Source organism: Argiope bruennichi, chromosome X1 (assembly GCF_947563725.1).
Source record: "Argiope bruennichi chromosome X1, qqArgBrue1.1, whole genome shotgun sequence".
NCBI classification, from domain to species: domain Eukaryota; kingdom Metazoa; phylum Arthropoda; class Arachnida; order Araneae; family Araneidae; genus Argiope; species Argiope bruennichi.
Genome location: NC_079162.1, coordinates 46,762,708 through 46,786,029, shown reverse-complemented (window position 1 = coordinate 46,786,029; position 23,322 = coordinate 46,762,708). Strand labels below are relative to the sequence as shown.

The following is a 23,322-nucleotide window of genomic DNA, read 5'->3' as shown; positions in this document are numbered from 1 at the left end:
AATATTCTAACATATTAGTATTTAAATTACTAGTAGAGGAAATTTTAAATATTCTCTTAAGAAATGATTCTAAAAAATCTCTATACAGAAAAATCTCTTCTAATTTCATATTTGAAGATAAATTATGTGCTCCTTGTAATCATTCAGAATTCTGTTTTCCATCTTTCTTAGCAATAGTTAATCTATCTATATTGCATGCAAAGGGCATGACAGCAAAACTATCTATAAAACAATTAGAGACGCCACATATTAGCTATGTGAGGAGAGCAGGAGTATAATGATTTACATTTGGTTTAGTTTGATGAATGTCACGTTTTATATTAAATAAAGGCGTTTTTGGAATGATTTCGGAGTTAGGAACTACGATCAATTAATAATTATCTACACTTCAGATTTCTGAACCGCATTAGTGGGAAGATGTTTCACCTTTAAAACAGGCTCTATAGATAGCGAATCTTTCCTAGTATCCAGTCTCGCGCATGCCTTTCTCCGTTTCCAAAGTAGAGTTTTCGAAGAAGCTATCAATGCATGTAAAGATTGGAAGTTCAAAGACAAATGCAGAAGTCGTAGATTGTAACATAAGGAAAAGATTAAGGCAGTTTTACATGATTAGATAGCTTTAATCTTGATAACCCACCTTAAACTTAACAGTAATTTTCTATAAATTGGAAAAATTCTTTTATAAATTGGATTAGTCCATTTTAAGCTTCAAGTATCATTCATTTTAGCAAAGCTTCCTGGAATTGCTGTAAAAGTACATTTAAGTTGATTCCCATGACATTTCTAGTGAAAGATGGGAATGCTGCAGTGGAAATACTTGAAAAATTTTGTAAGGAAATTGATAAGATCAATCACAACCTTGAAATCGATATTAGGGTGTCATTTTATGTGATAGTGTGATTTCAGTACATATTGTGATTCATCGTTAATGGATAAACATTACCTGTTCTAACTTCATAAAATATAAATTATTTACTTTAATTTATTTAATTTAAGACCACATGGAGTTTATATTTTCTCTCTTATTTTCCCTCCCTACACCTTATTATTTTGATATAGCGCTGTGTTCTTATTATTTGCATTTTAAAATTAAAATTCTTGATATATATTTTTAAATCATCCATAAGATCAACCTTCAGTATTAAGTTATTTATTGAAACGAATAACTCAGATAATTTAATATGATACCGAACGCTATAGAATAGTAGAATACCAGTACACTACACTAAAATACAAATGGTTTAGACAGAAGGTTTCCCAGAGGGTGAGATTGGGCTACTACAAGAAACTTGATAAGACTTACTGGCCACCTGTTTTCTGTTCTTATACCTTGTTTCGGTACGTGCTTCCAAAAAATCTTCAGTGAAGAATACAGAGCTTCGTTGCGAGGGAATGGACCTCGAGGGAGATTACTGTACCTGACCAAACGTTGGGTACAAATGATAACACCACCCGTTATTTTTATGACAGAAGAAAAAAAAATTCCTAAAGTATCATCATTTATTAAGATAACACCAAAAACCGTGTAAATTTTTTCTTCTAGATAAATACTGAATGCTAGATATTGATTGTTACTTAACTTCTTATTGTTTATATCATATATTTACGAAGTATTCACTATTTTGAAAGCTAATATTTTTTAATCAATACAACTGATATTCCACAGATCACGTATTTGTAGACAACTGTCTGATGAATAATTTACATGTGCTTCAGAGTTGTCTGTTTTTGGTTAGCTGGTTTTGCTTTAGCAATTTTTGAAATTTCCTCATGAAAAAATTTTGGCGGAAAGAAAAACCAGAATATTTTTTATAAAATTGAAATTAAATTTCGTTGCAATTAATACATTTTTACAAAGGAAACATTTGCTTTTCAAGGTAATTATCGCGGTTCCTTTTCTATTAAATAGCTGTTTAAACTGAAAAAATTAAGGCTGTTTTGAGGATTTTTAACACGGTAATTTAATTCTGACTTGCTTCATTTTCTGAAAGTGATATTTTTTAATAGATTTTTCACTCGTATCCATATATACAAGAGCTCTGAAATGTCATACTTTTGTGTATATACTCGATAACTATAATATTAACCTAGTTTAATATTTCTGAAACATAATTATCAATTAATCGAATTATTAAATTAAAATATGAGTAGCATATCTGAGCGTGAATTTGAAAAAAAAACTGATTTGAAGATTTCATGATATTTATAAAAAAATTATGAATTAAAGATTAAAAAGCAGAAAATGATTAAAATTAAAAAATAATTAAAATAATTTTTAGCACATTAATAAAAATATACTTTAAAAAACTATTTTTCTTTTATCTGTTATAATATTGTCATATATTTGTTTTATAAATGCCATTCCTTTACTCAGAAAAAACGAATTATTTACTTTTTGCTAAACACAAAATTATGAAACCACTTTTAACAAAATAATTAATACTATGAAACCATATTATCAAATCATTCGGTAACTAATGTTTTTGTCTTCCTCTTAATATATGATATATAGCAAATTAAATAGAGTTAACGATATATCTGAGATATGATCTGATGATTTATTCATAAAAGTTTGTAACTATGTTTTTTCTCCTGAGTAAATTTTTTTTATTTCTTCGTGGATATCAAGGTTCATTACTTGGAGGTTTTCACTATTTTTTTTTTTTTTTGAAATTTAGATCCCTTTTCCTGTTATGATTATATTTTTAAAGCTTTGAATATTGTCCTTTTTCAATCAAATAATTAAATTAACTTGAGTCTAAGATACATTTTTCAAATATGGCGAATTACTTAACAATATTTAACTTTACGAAAAAATATTCAGATACCATTGGAAAGACTGAAGCTTTATACAAAGGCAACTACATAAGCACAGTCTCATTTATTATAAAACAGGCCAGATGGCGAGAGAGAGAGCGCTGCTACAAGAAATTCGATAATACCGAATGGCCACCTGTTTACTGTTCATCGACTTTGTGAGAAGAGCTGCTTCCAGAAAATCTCCTGTAAGGGGTTTAGAGCTTCCATTGTCAGCGGTATGGTCTCGTGGGGGGCTCTTGTATCTGACCAAGCATTGGATGTTAATGATAGTACCACTGGCTATTCCTTGGATAGATGGAGAAAACACCCCAAAGGCTTTATCATTCATCAAGATAACACAAAAATCGTGCTGTTTCTTCTTCAATATAAGTACCGGAATCAGGATGTGCATTGTTACTTTGTCTCTTGTATTCTTGTATTTACAGAGTATCTACTATTGCAAGAGGTTACAATAGATTTATTATCGCATTTCTGTTGATTGTTGGTTTGTGGTTTAGGGTTTGTGGGTTTTAGCAACGATAAATAAAGAAATTTAACCGGAAAAGAGGCAAATTGGTTTTATAAAATGGGATTTATATTTAATATTAATTAACACACTTTTAAGAGGTAAATATTCATTGGACGCAGTAAATAGGTTTAATTTTATCAATAATTAGGGATTTTTTATAGCCTTTCAATACAGTTTTCGCAGCTTTAGAAGAAGAAAATTAATCACATTCTTATGGAGTTAATAAAACTTTCGTGCATCATTCTTGATAAGATTATTTTCATACTAAAAGCAATTATTGTTAAGATTCTGATATAAGCAGAAGGGTTATTAAATAAATATACTGGAAATAAAATCGCAGTAACATTATTTACAAAATATTGAATATTTTATTTTTTTGAGCACTTAGATTTAATAATATGATTAATAATTAATAATGTGTGTGTTATTTCTGTGCGTTTATATTCAATAATGTGGAACATAGTAAAAAATACGATGATATCTATGACAATATAAAAAAAAAATGTTACTGTATTTTAAAATTTAGGAATTGTCGGCAGCAAATGCAAATCTTAACGATCGATGATCTTGGGGAATTGCAAAGGTCTTTTCAACTAAAATAAGCATGAAAATCAAGTGGAGAAAATTTACCAAAAAAAAGTTGGACGTAAGTATCTACCCAAATAGACAACAGAAACATCATACCAAATTTTTCAGGAAAATGAAATAGTTTGATTTCGTATTCCGCACGTTGAAATGAAATGTATCATGTATTTTATTATTCACTCCTGAGGAATGATTCGCCACAGCTACGGATTTATACTTAATAAAAATGGTAATTTGGGATATTTTTAAAATTGAATGAATATATAGAAGTATGAATTTCTTTTTTATGAACTTTTCTTTAATTTGAATTATATCTTTCTTTTTTGTAAAAACAGATATTTTAATCGAATTTTCTCTCTCCTTCTGGTATTCTAGAGTTCTGAAACTTTGTACTTTTATGTATTCATGCTGACAATATATTATTTTAGTATTTCAAGATTTAATGATTAATTAATTAATCGAGCAATATAAATAAATTTCGTTTCTATACAAGGGATGCCATCTGCTTGGGAAGTTGGAAAAAAATAAATTAAGATTCTATAATTCTATAATGTGATAATGGAATATAAACTAAAATTCTATAAACAGAAAATTATTAAAATAGTTTCTATTTAATAATACACTTATAAAGTGGATTTTTAAAAACTGCTTTCTTTAAATTTATCTTAAAATGCTTATGGAATGCTTCTTAAAGAAGAAAAAAAATTTAATTAAAAAAATACTTAAAAATTTGACATAAGGCTCAAAATTCATTCAAAAAACTATTCCTCTGAAGTTATTCTATTCTAAATGAAAATTTTAAACATACGGTTGCCCAAAATTAATACAGATGTCAGCAGAATTTCATGATACATATTTTTCTAAATAATGAAAATAAATAATCCTTACGAAGGTTTCTAATTGGAATAAATAAATAATCGAATTAATTTAAAATAATAATTTAGGCCTTATTTTTTATGTTAATAGAAGTGTGTTGTGTCTCTTGAATACTAAATATACACTGAAAATAGAAAAACTTTCAGTTAATTTTTATTGCATTTTTTAGATAAAATGCTCCTTGTACTGACAAATCTTTTTTTAAGACAGAGCAGTTAGAAAAATATAGTTTCCGGACAACTGCAAATCAAAAATTAATTGTATTTGTGGATAAAATCTAATTCTTATAAAGGAGAGTTTAAAATGAAGAAAAAAATATTTTTTAAAAACTAATATCTTTAATATGAATTTTGTTTCTTACAAACAGCATATTACTTCTTTCATTTTCCCTAATCATCTAAGCTTTCATGGACATATATAAATAAAAAATAATTCTAAAGGAATAATGTGAAATAAAAATTTTGTATTATCTTTATTAACACTGCATTTCTCAAATGGCATACCCAGAAAAATAAATAACCTTGATTTCCAATTCTCTTCTACTTAATTGTTGCTTATTTTTTGAAAAAGGGAATTATTTCTCCTCTACACATATTTCGAAATATAATTTCATCCCTGAAAAGGTTTATTGTTTCTGCTAGAGCGTATTTTAATAAGAATGCTTTCTACCGAAAGGATTTATTCACGTGATTACCATTTTGGATGAAACTATTTCAGTTGTTTCTGAAATTGTCAGAATGCAAGAGAGATGCTGATTAATAAATTTTTAGAAGCGATGTAACTTAGTTCTGTGGAGCTCTTTCTACTGCGCAGCGAAAATAGAAGAAAGAATAACAAATTAGGAAGGCCCTTTTCAGAGCGTCTTGAAATCTCTATATTACACGAAAAGGAATGTTAAATGAATGTAATAGAATTTGAAACAATATAGCAGTGGCATTAAAGACATAGAAAGAATTCTATTCAGTTGATTTAATAGTTTGAAAATTAACGAAATAATAAATAATAGCTATGTTAATTGAAAACAGTGGAATTTAAAATAAAATAGTAGCTGTTTTAAAATACAATTTAGGCAGTTTAATATCTGAAAATTAATTAAGAAATCAATAGTATTAATGTTAAATGGAAATAGTAATAAGAGTAATTAAAATGAATTTAATAGAAAAGAATTAGAAAATAGAATGGAAATCAGAAGAATTTAGCAGAAGAATTAGAAAATTTTAGCGATTTAATTTAAAGTGTTTCTCTATTTTCATTTAATAATTGTTTAATGTATGAAGGTTAAAACAAACATTAATTATAAACAACAGATTGATGAGGGCATAGCCCATCATTGTCCTAGTGAGTTAAAACATGGTAAGCTTGAGGCGCATCATTTAGAAGAAAATGGTTATGGGTTCGTTCTTCTCTTAAACAGTCATACAAAAACTGGTAGATAGACTTAGGCATTTGCAATGAATTTCTCTCGTCGTTAGGGTTGGTTGTTGGAGGATTTCCTGTTTTTTTGCGATAAATATCTTTATTTTCATTTAAATATCTCCAAATACGTAACTTATCTTTATTTTGAGTTCGGTTCCAACTTTAAAAGTACCTAAGTATTTTCACCAACTGATGATGCCGTATTTCTTTATCATGAATCAATGAAAAGAGATCGACGTTGTCGTATAATATTAGGAGATGTGAAATCAGATGGCAGTTGACTTGATAGTTACTTCAGAGTCATTTTCACCAACTGATGATGCCGTATTTCTTTATCATGAACCAATGACTCAGTGGACTAAATGGGGTTGCAACTACAACCACAATGATGAGATTGTATGAAAAAAGATACTAATTAGTCTTAAAAAATGTTATAAAGTATAGAAGCTATAATAGAAATACCGTTATTAACCGGAAATCAGCAATAATATCTTGAAATTAAAAAAAATACTCATAACCAACAAGAGTTCGGATGACGTACGACTTAAAACACATATTACAAATAAATCATGGATTGAAATGAATATAAGTAAAATAGAATCTATCTCTGCTTACGTGATGCACGTCAATTGCCCTGTGTCATTTTAATTATGTAATCCAATGTGAGTCTTATAGGAAGAAAAAGAAATCGACGTTGTCGCATATTATTAGGAGATGTGAAATCAGATGGCATTTGACTTGATTAGGTACAATTTATTTACGCTACATACTAAACCCGTTTTTGCGCGACGCCACCTAGATAAATGCCATGCTAAAATTTTAGTTAATGAATTTGTAAAAATTTGTTCCCACAAGCACTAAAGATAAATCTTTGTTCCCGGAAAAAAAGTTTTGAATCTTTAACCAAATAATCCTTTAATAAGAGGCACAAAGCATCACATAGCATTAGAAATGCCGCTTGATATCGTTTGATGAGTGTAATGTTTTCTATGTACATTTTTGTGTGACGCCACGTGAATAAATGCTATTCTTTCGTTAATGAATTTGTAAACAATAAATTGTTCTAAAGAACATTAATGAAACAACTGAATTACTGGCGAAAGAAATTTAGACTCTTGAACTGAGTAATCAGGTAAAAAAAGACAGAAATTTTATTGACCTAATCCTGCCCACAGGAAATATATAATTCACAATCCCCTTAATGAATTTCACTCAGTTATCAGCTAGAGGCTGTCACAAGTAAAATTAAGGCAGTAAAAAATCCAACGGTTTCCGAGGAAGTGTTTACCTTCCATTCTTCCCACGTATTAAACTTTAAATTATTTCCTCCCTGCATACCACCAACGCACTTGTGTCAAACACAGAAATTTCAGATTGTGAGCAAAAATAATTGAGCAGGGAAAAAAAAAAAAAAAAAAGGTCTTACTGAATCTTATTATTCAGAAACTTTAATTTATCACCTCTCCCCCCTCTAAAGAATCCTACTGATGCTCCTGATTAGTGTTATCACAAGTAAAATGGAAACTGGATGAAAAAAATTAAATGATTTTCTGTTAAGTGTTTGTTTTTAATTCTTCTCAAACTGAGAAGTTTCCTAATTTCCTATATACTGCTCCACATTCATTATCGATTCGTCCTCCCCCTTCCCAAAATCTGTAGTAACTGACGACCCCATCGTGATGACACTCTGATCGCTTTACCATTTACGGGAGGGTTTCTGCGTGAAAGGTGCCAATATTCCACTGGGAAATGTGAAAAGGCACTAGTGGGCTATGAAAACTCTCAGGATAGCAGAGATGAGTTTTGGTAAAACTTATTCTATTAACTCAGAGCATTATTTGGTGATATAATTGCCAATCAGTAAATATACAATTGGCAGCTTGGCTAGCTTGTCGTTTCAAATTCATTGGTCTGAAAATATTAATAATACTACAGAGTGATTGTTTATTATATATTGCTTAGATTTTATGTTTAATAGGATAGTGCAATATTCATGCCACATTCTCTATACCCTCATACTGTATTTCAAATGTGCTATGTCCAAAGCTAATAACATTTTTTTTTTATAATGTCACGGATTTTTGTAAATCATCAGACATTAATGTATTAAATAAGCATAGTGAATTTCACAGACTTCATTAAGACTATTATTCAGAGACATGAATGTCTATTGGTAGATAGATGATAATCTAGATGCTAATGATGTTTCAAATGTTTACGTTTCGAAATGCAAATTTAAACACTAAATATTGATTCTAAAATGGCAGTCTATATAAGCCTGCTCATTACTTATATTTAAATGGTTTTGGAATATTTATGCTGCATAGAATTGGTTCAAATAGCATTTAAACTGATTCATGTTATTGGCCAATTAATATGATTTAATATTATTACGGATTCTTGCAAATAATAAAGCATGATTTTTTTAAATAAGTTAATTGATTTCATTGACTTGATTATAGTGTTTTGGTAACTTAATCCATTGGAAGGGTTTCTTGGTGAAAAATGATAGCATTCAAGTAAGCGACGCTTATATTTAATTAAAATGCACATGGTAAGGTTGTAGGTAAATAATGTGGATTCACAATATGTTGTAGATACATTTATAATGATAGGAATTAAATTCATCAAACAGGAAGATGGATAAGTCCCAAAAGGAAAAAGAAAATAATAGAATAATGTCGGTAGGGTGGGAGAGAATCTTTCAAGCAAAGGCCGTTTCAACTAATTTAACATCCTAGTGATTTTTCCTTTAGGTAGATTCTCACAGTATAAATTTTAATTTGGCATCCAAAAAAACTATTTAAATTATTCCTTTATTTATAAAAAAGCAATGTGTTTAAAAAATTATAAATATCTAGTATTTAAGGCCATTTGGAAGGATTTTATCGATTTATGATTATTTACGATGCGTAGTAAAGGAAATAACAGTTCTAAATCTGCATAATTACTACCTATTTTCAAAAATAATAAATTTATATTATTGGCTCCGAAAATTATTTATCAAAATGAGAATTCTGCTGGGATTGTTTTTTATATTCAGATTCATGACATTTATTTCGATGACAGAAAAATATCAAAGTTTAGAAAACCGGAATTATTTTTTGAAAATTTATTAAAATTCTGTTTTAAAGTCGAAAATGCTTTATCACATCTTCCTTACAGATTAAAGTGAATATTTTACATCCGAAAATTGTAAGATAGAATGACATAAGAAGACAATATGCATTATAAACTTTTAATAATGAATTTCAAAACGGGTGAGATCTTCAAAGGTTGAAGGTAACGGTTTCAACACATCTATTAAGATGGATGCCTGCAATCTTTTGAAGGAATGTCTCGAAGCTAATAAGCTTAATTTTAATAATACATGCAAATTTATAAATAAGTTTTGCTTAAGATAACGCACAGATCAGGACTTAAATATTAAATACTCTATTTCATGCTATTCAATCCATGTATAGAAGCTAAATTAATTATAAAGTAAAGAAATTATTTTTGTTGAATTAGTCTGAACTTTAAAATGTGATTACAAGATTCCGAAATGTATACGAAATTTGTTATTATATAATATTTCCGCGAAAAATAATGAGTGCGTAGTTTTACTATGAAATTTTTCTAGCTTATATCAATTGTCATTTAATTATTTTATTATAAAGCCATGATTCTAACAATAATAATTGTTGCAATCATGGAAAGTGGAAGACAACTTATAAGGTTTTTCTTCTAAATTTGCATTTAGCTGTAAGTTAGAAACTTTCGATATTTTTATTAGATGTGTTCATTTTATTTTCTTCTGTCATTATTATTGTTCTTATCTATTTTTATGTAAACTTAATAAAATGCTTTCGAATATATTTATTTAAATATGATTACATAACTTCAGTTTAACGTTTAGATTTTTACTTAGATTCAAGAAACATAAAAATCATGGTTTCTTCTCCAAATAATTATTTATATATTATCTTTTTTTTCATGATTTATTATTACAAGTAGGCAAATATTTGTGGAGATCCAGTTTTATTTACGAAGTATTATCTTATACTTAAGATAATTTTAGTTTCATTTTAAATTTTCTACCCAGAATCATATTTAAGTGTAGACTAGTATATATACATAAATGCACTTGAGTTATGAATTTTTTAGAAAACAATCAAAACTCTAAAATATGTATAAAAAACCATTTTAAGGGCCTAATTATTCCTTATAAACTCTTCGTAATTTCTTCAAATCTTCTACATTTCAAATTTTTATGAATTCCAATATCTTTGAAGTCCCATTTTATTAAACCTGTTACATTTCTGATTTAGCATTTAGTTTTCTTTTTAGATGCAAAATATCCCCGATCCCTTTAATTGATATCAAAAAGAAAATTTATCCCTGAAAGATTAATTTTACATAAACTTTTTCTTTAACTTTCATAGCTATTAATAAACTAACTATTAACTACTGAACTATTATTAAACTAAGATATTCAAAAAATTTTATATTATTGACGTCACATTTTATTAATGGGTACCTAGTTTATTTCTTATATTCAGGACGAATGAAAAAAAAAGATAACAGTTTGAGTTCTGAATTTATTCGGAATTGAAATAAAAATATCCTATCAAGAAAGAATATAATTTCTGCATTCGAAAATATTTTTCATAATTCTCTGTGTATAAAGATATATTTCTGAATTCTAATATCACTGACGTCACATTTTATTACATCTACGACTACACAGATTCAACACCTAGTTTATTTCTTAGATTCCAGACAAAAAAAAAAAGTAACTACTCGAGTTCGGAATTTGTTCGGAAAACACTAAGCACTCTAAAAGAGATCGAAAAGAAAATCCACCCTTGAAAGAATCCTTTACAGTTTGTGAGGCCAAGTCAACTGTAAAAAGAGGCAGGAGCGTAATTGTAGAAAAAAATAGAAAGACGTTAATGACCTTTCTGCTGCTTTGTTGCAAGCTTCCATGGTGTCCACGGGTGGGAGTCTATTTTCCGCTTGGTCCAAACTGTCACTTTCTTGTGCTTTGGATCTCAACAGCTGTCCTCCTCGGGGGTTCATTCGACGGACTACGACAGCTTCCCCTCCGTTTTCCACGGTCTCTTCACTGGCTTCCAAGTTCTCCTCTGCAACTGAAATAAAACTATACAGCTCCCAAAGGAAATTGAACAATACACAAAAAGAAATAACTTTTAAAATCCTTTGACAGTTAAAAAACACGTATGCTCATCAATCTGGTTTTAAAAGTCTTTTTAAATTAACCTACAATGAAGTATACGAATTAAGTATTTCACACATTTGTTTTCAGAATCTCCTTAAGTAAAGGGAATTTATATGAATTTAGTGTTTTACACATTTGTTTCCTTGTTTACCATGTTATATGTTTGCTTTGTTAACCATGAAAAAATTTCCTTTTGCATTTAAATGAACTTATATGAATGAAGTATTTTAAACATTACATTTAATTGACGTATGAAGCATTTTATTCTCAAGTGTTAGCTCATTTTAAATGAATTTATATTAATTAAACATTTTATTCGCATAAATGCGCTATGCCCGTCCTTAAATAAGAAATAAAATTTATTTCATACACATTGCTCTTTTTTTATTATATTTAGCATGCATGAATCATTTGAAAGCATCCCTAATTAGATTTAATAAACTCCAACATTTCCATAAATTGGTAATCCAAATTTTTCCTTTGTTTTAAAATCCAAACATTGCAAAACATGAAATTGGATGTTAAAATTAGAAATAAGAGTAAGTAGCTATATAATTAAATTAAAAAATCGAATTCAGTTTTCATTATGTAGGGCTGTTCGACATTCGAGAATTCTGAATCAAATTATATTATTGTATCCAATACATTTAAAAATTAACTTAGCAATGAATTTTTTCGGATATTTACATAAAGAGATAAAAGTGTGCTATATTAATATAACACATTTATATAAAGAGGGAATTTACAGATAATGACCATATAGTCGTAGAAAGATTATTTTACAAACTTTAGAAGAAATTTATTTATCAGAATTTATTATGCTTAGAAATGTACATTGAAAATGCAACTAAATGAATTCCTTAAATGACTGATTAATGTGCTGCAACAGATATGTGGTTATAAACTAAATATTTCTGCATTATATTGGATGAAAAAGGAATAGTTACTTTTTCGTTAATTGAAAACATTAAATTAATATGAAAGCATTAAATTAAGATGAAAACATTAAATTAATATTTTCACTAGATATTCATCTATGCATCAAGAAATTATACAAAGGGTTTTTAATCTTTAGATTTTCTGTGGGTTAATACGTTTTAGAGCATTCGATTATGCAATAAGTTGCATATAAATAAATTATGCAATAAGTTGCATTTATTGTAAAGTTGCATATAAATAACAATTTAAGTTAAAAAAATTCTGAACCTTTTTGTAAACGATGCATCTATGCAACGATTGAAAAGAGTACTGGTTTGTTAGCTATTGATTTTAAATTAGGACTGTTAAAGAAGACACTGAATTGAGCTGAGAATTAGATGGAAAATTTGTTAAAATCTCTATCTCAGAGAATGCAATCGAACGCTTCAATTACTCTACTATTCTGCGAGGCCTTCAATTTGGCCTTTCACCTCAGTCAACGCAGATGTTTCAATTATTTCGCGCAGTTTGTTGTTGAATAATCGAAACGTAATTGTAGCTTTGCATATAAATAACAAATTCGCCTCATTGCATAAATATTTGGAAATATTCACAAACGTTGCATATAGCTAGCGATTAAAAGTATTTTACACAATATTAATGCAATCGTTTGGAATTGGAGGATGGAAATTTTGATTATAAATGCTTTTACAGTGGTTTGTAGTATTATTCCTGTGAAATTCTGCATCGGATATGAATCACGAGAAATGAATAAAATGATTAAAACATCCTTACTTTTGGATTAATCTAAGCGTTACATTTCTTTTTCTATTTACTACTTTGATTAGGTAAGGGCTGATGAGTAAGCTCTGACCGAAACACTTTTTGATGGGCGAATATACGCTTAGCGACTTCGGTCAGAGCAAATACCAAATGACAAAAAAAATTATGAAGAGTTAATGGACTTTATCTATGTTTACAGAGTTCTTGTACTTCTAGTTGGACAAACAAGTGAAAAACGCCTTTTTTACGTGCTTCAAAAATAAATAGCTTACTTGGAAGAAAGGAACTCTATATCATGCTTCATTAAGAAAGTAATATTGAAACAAACCGTTCGAGTAAAACATTTAACAGAAATTTCTTTCTTTCGTGAGCAAGGAAATGAAATAAACACGATGGAGAGAAACGGAGGAATAAAATAGGAAAACGAGTTTTATTTTTATTCCGTATTCGTAGATTCTTTAAATCAAATAAAACGCGATCTTTGAAGTAGTTAAATAATTGTTTGAAAGAAGAAATAACGTATAATTGGAGAAAATTTTCTTTAAACGCTTTAAAGAAGACTAGGTGTTAAACCGGTATAAAAGCTTTGTGTGCGGGTGTTAAATTTGGAAATCAAATATGCTATAGAAGCACTTGAATTAACAAAATACAGGCAGGACGTTTTAAAATTAAAATGATTTTAAATATGTTTCAAATAATCTTTTATTTAATGAGAAAAATCTATTATCGTTTGATAAAATAAAACTTTTTATATTGCATGAAATAAATTTAGTAATGAATAGCTAAAATAATTGAATTGATTCTTACGACGGCACGGTCGTATGGCAAATACAATTGCTTTTGCTATCTAATTGCACTTATCCTATTTTCTTATTTTTATTATGTGCCGTTATATCATACCTTTTTCTTGTAAAATGTACTATTAAAAGACAAGATTAAACTGGCGTGGCGTATTTGATATTAGTCACATGAATATGAATTGATACCATTGTTTTTATATGTTTTTATTTAGAAGCAAATTAAGTAGATATTTAATGCTCGTTAGTTATTGTTTATCCGTAGATAATATAACTGCAATAATTTTTTTTATTTTCTTGCTATCTTACGAAGTTTGAAATTCCATTCCTTTTCTTATTGCGGACTTTCTTTCTTTCGCCACAGAATATCCCGAACTTGAAATTTCTAGGATTTCCTGTCGGTTGAAAGGATATACGTGGGAGTATTTATTACGATTTTTTTTTTTTAGTTTACATATACAATACACAGAAAAAGTAACTATATAGAATATTATAATGATGAAGGAGGTGTTCGGTGGGGAGTATGAGTAGATGAAATCTATTGAAGTTAATATATTCTGGAGAAGAGCTTGGTTGAGAAATGAAACGAAAATTTATACTGGGCTTGGGTCTGGAGAAATCAATTCCTCGTTCGCTTGTAGGAACTGCACAAGATTTCCAATTTTGACCTTGGACATCTTGTTTCTCATAACGTTGGTCCACCAGATATTTTCTAGGTTATGGGTGGGTTTTTTGAGATGAAAAGATGTGGTAAGAGGGCAGCTAGTGGCATAATGGAATCGCCTACTTCGTCGCAGCCACATTGATCCGATCCTTTAATATTGAATCTCTTGAAATACGAAGGGAAAGGACCATGGCTAGTTGTAAAGATAATATCAAGCCTGTTCCTACATGATGGGTTAAAGGTCACTTTGGAGATGATTTGATAGATGTTTCTACCAGTTGAGCCATTGTCCCATTCATATTTGAAATCACTGAAATGCACTTGATGTGTATTAGGTAAATTTGAATTGATCTCATTATCCGCATTTAAGAATAATTTTCAAACAAATCCCGGCTAAAAAAATTGACAAAGTAATAAATTTTATGTGGAATCAGAGAGTATATAATTTATTCAAGTATGAAGTATTTTATTTCCTTGACTCTATGTAATTGATACTGAAAATCAATTTTCTTCTAGGAAAATTAGGAAAACGGATTCTATCACTAGTACTTGCATTTATAGCCAAATGGGTTTTTAGCTGTTATTTAGCGGCTTTAGTCACATCTTGATAATTAAAATTAACTAAAAAGAAAAATCATGACTGAAAGGTACAAATCAGTTTTATTACGTTACCTCGTTGCATACACGTGATATTTAAGCATAGGAAAAATCATTGTAAGATTTTGTAAAGATGGGTGCATGGCATCAAGCTGAAATTTTATTTGGATTATATCCTTTTTTTTAAAGAGGGCAACTTGAAGGTATGGAGATGAGAAACCGCTTGATTATAAGTGACTTTTTGCTTCCCTGGAGTGTATGATAATGATGGAATGGTTGTGTTGATCCCAACTTCGATGATGGGACGTATCTCCTAGGAAGGATTTGATGCAGGTGTCTATGATTATCATTTTTCAATTAACATCAGCATTCATACTATTATCGTTATATAATGGTCATTTATTGACCCGGGTGTCTAATTAGAATGAGGAATATTACTAACACCGATTGCTTTAAATGGTCATTTAGAGACCCGGGTGTCTAATTAGGGGTAGGGAATATTATTTACACAGATTGCTTTAAATGTTAAAAATAAATATACCTTTATAGATTATGCTAAAAAAAACACTAGTTATCTTTGAAAATGTACATATTCAAGCTAAATATTATCTTTTATGGCTGATTACAGATTAATACCCATTGCATCTTGCTGAAATACATAAGAACAAAGATGCAAAGTGTCGAAATCAGTCTAACTGAAGGACTCCGGCATTTAAAAACAATATCGCTCGAAAAATGGAGAGAGGTAGGAAGCAGGGGCAGGTGATGGCGTATCTAGGGCCATAAGCTTTCCTGTGTAGGAAAAACGGACAAAATGGGTCCAGCAGTTGAAGCTGCCAGACTCTGCCAAGAGTTTTCGTCACGCAGAATATATTGTGAAGTAGTGACTGAGTTTATCGCAAAAATGGTGCTGATGCAGATGACCTATTTATGATGTATCTGAGGGTTATGAGTTTTCTTTTAAAATTAAAACTGGTGAAATCGGTCCAGTGGTTAGAGTTAGGGTTAGAGGTTTTATCCATTACTTTAAATATACGGATAGTTAAAATAAATTTTACCTTCTTTCAATCCGGAATGGCGATTTACAGCTATAAAAACGGGGGTGGAGGTAATGTAATGCAGCGAAGTGGTATGTGTGACATATTTTTCTCATATATTAGTCTTGATTTTAATTTTTTAAGAAACATTGATATTCCATTACTTTATTTTAAGAATTTATTTAAGATACTAATAACACCAGCCTGCAAAAAGAAAAGAAATTTTTTTGTTTGTAAAATTTTAATTGATTTATATCAGCAATGATGATGTCATTCCAAAATGCAAATTAAATTTTATGTAACACGTAAGGATTTTTTACAAATGACGATGAAAAAATTAACAAAATGCAGTATAATGCATACAGTTGCAACTGTAGTTACTATTAACTAAACACAATAATGCTGTTCATTTACAATATTATGATAACTTTCGTATTTTTCTTGAAGTCAAGAATCTTCTTTTTCGAGTTTTTCGTTTATGGTCCACATCAGTGTCTCTTTTTAAAGACCAACAGTAATCAGCCATCATGTTAGCATCCCACCGTCCTTGATATCTGCGTTCCATCTCCTTTATATCATGGTGGAATCTTTCACCTTGCTCGTCACTCATTTTTCCTAAATTGTCTGGGAAGTATTCCAAATGTGAGTGAAGGAAGTGAATTTTAATGCTCATATTGCACCCAAAAAGATGATAAGTACGTAATAATTCAGTTACAAGTTCTTTGTAATTTTCTTTTCACTCATTTCCCAAAAAACCTTCTACGACATCTTTAAATGCAACCCAAGCCTGCTTCTCTCTATTTGTCATACATTGTTCAAAATTGGAATCTTTAACTAATTTCTTTATTTGTGTTCCATCAAATACACCTTCTTTAATTTTAGCGCTAGAGAATTTTGGGAACTTCGATATAAGATACTCAAAACATTTTCCACCTTTATCCAAAGCTTTCACAAACTGCTTTATGAGTCCCAATTTTATGTGAAGTGGGGGCAATAAAATATTTTGTGGATCTATTAAATATTCATTTAAAATATTCTTCTTACCAGGAATCCATTCTTGTCTCTTCGGCCATATCATTTTTATCCAATGACTTTCTCTGTCCCTGCTATCCCATTCACAAATAAATCACGGAAATTTAGTAAATTCACTTTGTTGCCCGAGAAGCAGACCTATAACCTTTAAGTCACCACATATCGCCCACTAGTGTTCAGTGTATTTTATTTTAGTGAGAAGCATCTCCATACTTTCATATGTTTCTTTCATGAAAATGGAATGTGCAACTGGAACTGATGCAAGTTTAGATTCTTTATGCAATAAAACTGCTTTTAGACTTTTCTTTGAGGAATCTATAAATAGTCGCCAATCATTCGGATTATAAGGAATATTATCTTCTAATTCATGTAACAAACCAGGTATGTCAGCACAATAAACAAAGAAGTTATCAGAATTTAAAAATGATAAAAATTGCTTTTCTCGATTCCTGTACCAACTAAACGGCGTATGTGTCGTTATTAAATTTTTCTCTTTTAACAGAAAGCCTAATAATTCTGCATTTTCTTTAGTTAAACCTAAATCGCGAATTAAGTAATTTAATTCGGCTTTATTAAATTTTTCAGGTACTTCATTTTTCACGGTTAAAATGCAACTGCCATCAATTTTTTGAATTTTAAAATAAAAGGTTTTTTTTTAAATACAATTATAAGTATTTATTCAATATAAATGTATTATTTAATTTCAATGAAGTAAGAGGTTTTCAGAATTTATTTAAACAAATAAACATGCATACTTTATTAATTTATCCTATCCAAATCGCAAAAAATCTGTGTATTTTTACTTATTTAAAAAATTTACTTTTCAAAAAAAACTATACGTGATACGTAAAAACTGATATTATTTTTGAAATAAGCATGCGAAAATACATAAAAAACAACTATTACTTTTAAAACAAGAAATTGTTGCAGGCTAGTGTAATCGTTGGAAAAAGAGCATCTAATTTTAATGCAATTATATAAATGTTGAAAATAACAATCTTTGAACATTTAAAAAAATAGGATCCGATTTTAAGTTCCGTTGAAGAATGGATCAACATCTAATTAAAAAGAATAAAATAATTATTAGGGATAATTAGTAATTTATGAAAAGCTCACCTCTGTAGTGGATTAAATTTTTTTAAAGTATCAAAATTTATGATTATACAAATGATTTTTTTTCCTTTTCCGAAATTTTTTGGCTCTTATGGGATAAAGTAAAGCATAAAATGAATAAAAATATAATTAAAGACTTTTTTCTTAATTATTTTTTTTGTTCCTAGAATTTTGCTAAGCTGTAATGTATTTAAGAGGTGATGAAGGAATTTTTCTATATACTAGAGACATATTAGAAGAATAACAGTAAAGCAATATCCTAGTGAAGTATTAAAAGCTCTAAATATGTTTCGATTTGTCCTTCAGAGATAATTAAAAGATATCATAGAAATTTGGAGCACGCAGCAATAAAGCTCCTGCGTTTCATTCAATTTGTTTAATTGAATCTATAACGGGGATAAAATTCATCTCTAATTGGTGATTATACTTATTCTGTTTTTGAATCAACTCTATATTTAGTTCCACTCTTAAGTAATTAATCGGAAGCCAGCTTCAGCAAATAATCGTGACTTGAGTATTATTTTTGTAATAGTATAGTGTTAACTTTGTTTTAAATAAATATGCATATAAAATTGTTTCATCGAACTTTTTCTCGTGTTTTTTCAAATTCACAAAGAAGTATCACTAAGAAGTATAATAACAACTCAGTTCTTTTGTCTATAAGATGAATAAAATAGGTGGTTTTAAATATGAGCATCTCCTAGAATCAATCCTTTTCCATTATTTTATGTGCAATGAGTGATCAAAATATTAGGAACAGCATTTTCTGGAACTTCTACTCGTTTCTGCAACAGCAAATACACTAACGTTACAAATTGGATTCATTTTTTTTAAAAAAAATGGTTTCCTAGCTAGTAGTATCGGTAAATATTGCAAGATGCGAAATAAGATATTTGAGTGACTTCAAAATGGACCGATTCCAGGCGCCAGAAGAATTGGTCCCTCTTAACTTTGGCCTTTATCGTACAATACAGATGCGAGACTTCAAAAGGATTGTAACTAAGCCAATAACTCTGAGAATAATGCTGCGTAGTTGGAGGAAATCGCATGTGAATGAAAGAAAGCCATATTTTGAAATAGAGAGTCACCATGTAGGAAAGAGTAGTGCACTACAACTGATCATCATAAGGTACTCTATAAGAGTATCATCATGAGAGTTTTTGGACTAATTAGTTTTAAAATCAGACGTCCAACAATAGGTCCTTTGATTTCACAGCAAAAACAGAAAAAAAGACCCTTTTTGTGCTAAAATATACCAGCAGTGAACATACGAAAAATAGAAAAAATATAGTCTAGTCTAAGTTCCTGTTTCTTCTTCACCATGGGGGTAGGATCCATGTGTGACAGATTTGAAGGATGAAGTTAGAAGATATATTCAAGCACTGAAAGACCACCATCCAATATGAAGAAATTTCGACATGCTATTTTGTAAGCATGGGTTATTACTCTTCCTCAACAGTTTCAACAACTGTAGAGCCAAAACTAAGAAGAATATATTCTGTCATCAAAGCTAAAGATGATTGAACACTGAGAAGCAAAGTGTTACTAATACTTGAGACTGTAAAGTATTGGTAGAGGTAAGAATTGTTACCATCGTAGGAAATGATGTGTATAATAATAGCTATTTTCTTTAATCTAAATACATAATAGAGCTCTTATTCATATTATTTTTGATATTGAATCATATAATTTCTCTGCCAAAATAACAAGGTAAACATTAAGATCTCTAAGCCGATTGTATGGACTGAAGTCTTTAATTAAATGGAAAACTGCATAATATTATCTGGCAGGAAAGTTTTGACTTTCTCAATTCGATGTTCTGACTATAAAAGTTATCTTATTTTAAGACACATGACGGAGAAGGATTGTATCAAAAGAATACATTTATGTCCATGCCTGAATAATATCCTGCGTTCTCAAAAATATCCAAGACAAATGAGATAGCAATAATTCATAAATAATAAAAAGTGCCTCGAAAAGAACTTGCAAGATTTCTTATCGTCGAACATTTAAACAGCATTTTCATAGTCTTTCCCACTTTTTGACTATATTTGCAATAAAAAAAGTTTATAATCGTTCATGATATAACTGCACGAACAACATCTGTTTAATAGATGAATTCACGTAACCTCACAATTATGTGAAAACTTAATGCGAATGTCATGTAACATGCTGTTCTTCCTTGCTGAGTGACGTCATATCCTCTTTAATCCTGCAAGATCATAAATGGTTTTCCAAAGAGCGCATGATTTGCATCATTTGGGAATGAATTTAATGCATTATTCAATAACTTAGCTATGTAACGCAAGTCCATTGGTTGCCTGTTGAATTTGCAGCAAATATAAATTTCGAAATAAAATGGATTCCATATTGGAACAACAGTTTCCATGTAATCTGTAAAAGGCTTGGAGAAACTGCTCAACGTAATGGACCTTTCTTATTATAGTTGCATAAGAATATTCATATTCTTTGCAGCAGCGGATGTAGGAGATTCGGTTTGTTAATTGATTAAAACTGCATCATCATATGTATAAAATGTGCTACTCGTCAATGGTTTTCCTGGATCATAAATGTTATCTGTAGAAAAAAAAATTGCGATACCAATTTTATGAATATTTGGACTCCATATTTCTTTTGAATTTTCATGCACAGTTTAAAGCTTAGGTTAATTTTAGCACTAAGCATTTATTCCCTAAGGTACAACAATAATTAGGCAGGATATTTTATCCAATCTCTTGCACACATCAGGCAATGGCACACAAATATTGACTGTTTAAACATGATCCAGTCATTTTTAATATATGTTGTTTGGGTCATGCTTACCTGCAACTGAATTCGAGAACATTTGAATTTAAAAGTTTGACAACATCCTTTAATAATCAGTATGTTATGTATTTTTAAAGAGTGAGGAATAATTACATTTACATTATTAAAAGTTTCGTGTTTTGGCCTAAAGAAAAGCATTTCCAGAAGATTTTCTTCATGAAATTATTGAGGAGAATAATACAATAGACACGTACCATTTTATGTTGAAAATTTACAATAAATATGTTAATACAATTCGTATGGAACAATTTCGATGACTTAACAACTTCCATACTCTTGATAAATAGTATGGAAAATTCAATAACTTCAAGACGAATATTTGAGAGAATTACTGTATGAAGACGCTTGCCAAATAACTTAGGATTTGAATGAAACATTAAAGAAAAACAGGCCAAAAATTTGTTTCAAGGCTTAAGAAAGTCCTTTGCAACAAAGAAACATTCATCGACGTATTACAAGACCGTCAAAAAAATCTACAAGCTCTTTTGTGGTATTGATTGTCTCGCAGTATTCAACAGATGCTGATCCTTCATTTGATATTATTTCCTATACAAAGAGAATGGCTTTTCTGAAAAACGATTAAGTTCTTATGAGGGTATCGAAAATTATCTTAATGACTAGATTTACATCAAGTCAACCTAATATCTTCTCTCACGGTTCCATTTGCCACCTGATAAATGGTTTTAGTTTAGAAACTTACAGTGGCGAATATTTCGTATAAGTCTTTCATTCTTTATGAAAATAAATAAGTAGTTTTTTACTCGAAAAATAATCTTAATACCATGCCCACCAGAAATTCATTGAGTTCTGTACGCACTTTATTCGAAAATTTTCTTTTTACAGCAAAGCACTTTCAATAGGAATTCTCTAAATACATTTAGTAAAGTTAAATTCATTGGCGATTTTTCGCGATAATAGAAAGTTTCGAACATATTGTATGAATTATGCTGCAAGACATAAAATGTTGCATTTAAACTAGTTAATTGATTTAATTATGTTAATGGTCGATTTGGAAGCCACACGAGTGCTATTTTAGGACGGACTCACAATTTTGAAACCTGATCTGATGATGACGACTATATCTGAGATGGCATTCTTTTTTTCAACCTTCCGCATCAAGATATTTGGTTCACAGTGTCAGATTTAACGGGCATCAAGGTGGAATACAGAAGGTATTTTTAGTAAAGTCGGGTTTCGAATCTGGAGCCCTCCGCCCTCGAGTCTACACCTTACCACTTGGCCAAAGCGGACTCTTAAAGCATTTTAGAGTTTGAGACCCAAAAACAAAAATAACTGGAGATCAAATTAATGATATGAATGGAAATAAAACATTTAATGCGGAATCTAGTACTTGAAAGCATTAAGGATGATTCATACGTAAATAGTGAAAGAAAAAAAATTATTAACTGTTATTTTCAAACCTTGAAAACTGGAAATGTCTATTTAAGATGATTCTAAGATGGAGTCAATTCATGTTTATGTGAAACTCAACAAATGCATCTCACTGATTTAAAATTACAAATTATTGCACAATTTTGCATTATGAAAAGTGTAAGGAAATGTGCAGTTACGTATAAGTACTTTTGTATGCAACTTTATTATCAATTTTGAAATTAAATCACATGACTCCTCCTCCCGTTTAATAAAGTCATCTTATTTGACATCATCAAATAAGAACAATTATTGAAGGTTCTCCCTAAATACATTATACTGAATACTCTCCTTGAATACATTATTATACTCTCCTTGAATATAATAATACTTATACTTAAATACTTATACTCTCCTTGAATACATTATACTTTATTCGTTAATATGGTTATTAATTGCATTATGCTTTTTTATATTCTACATAATTAATAGATGAACGTTTTAATCAAAGGCATTTTTTTAGAAGGGAACAGGTATTATCAGTTTTTTGAATCCTTCACTTTTCTAGCCGAATAATTCCCGAAATGATTCTAGCATATTTTATGTTAATATTTTTGTGAAAAAGTTCGAGGATATTAATTTAATCTTAAATAAAAAATCCTTTATTATTAGGAATATTATCCTTATTAACATTTTCAAAATCCTTTAATCTGACAACGGAGGCAATTTCTAAAGGACACTCATTTTGAAAAAAAAAA

The 23,322-nt window shown here is 29.4% G+C and overlaps 1 protein-coding gene across 7 annotated transcripts in view; it reads right to left on the bottom strand.

Annotated features, from left to right (window-relative positions):
- Positions 1 to 23,322, bottom strand: part of LOC129959014 (dual specificity calcium/calmodulin-dependent 3',5'-cyclic nucleotide phosphodiesterase 1-like) — a 601,405-nt gene that overhangs the window by 131,275 nt on the left and 446,808 nt on the right. For all 7 annotated transcript variants that reach the window (XM_056071778.1, XM_056071780.1, XM_056071781.1 and 4 more), the window contains one exon: positions 11,145 to 11,337. In XM_056071778.1, coding sequence (XP_055927753.1) covers positions 11,145 to 11,337 — 193 coding nt within the window. The remainder of the gene's footprint in view (positions 1 to 11,144; positions 11,338 to 23,322) is intronic.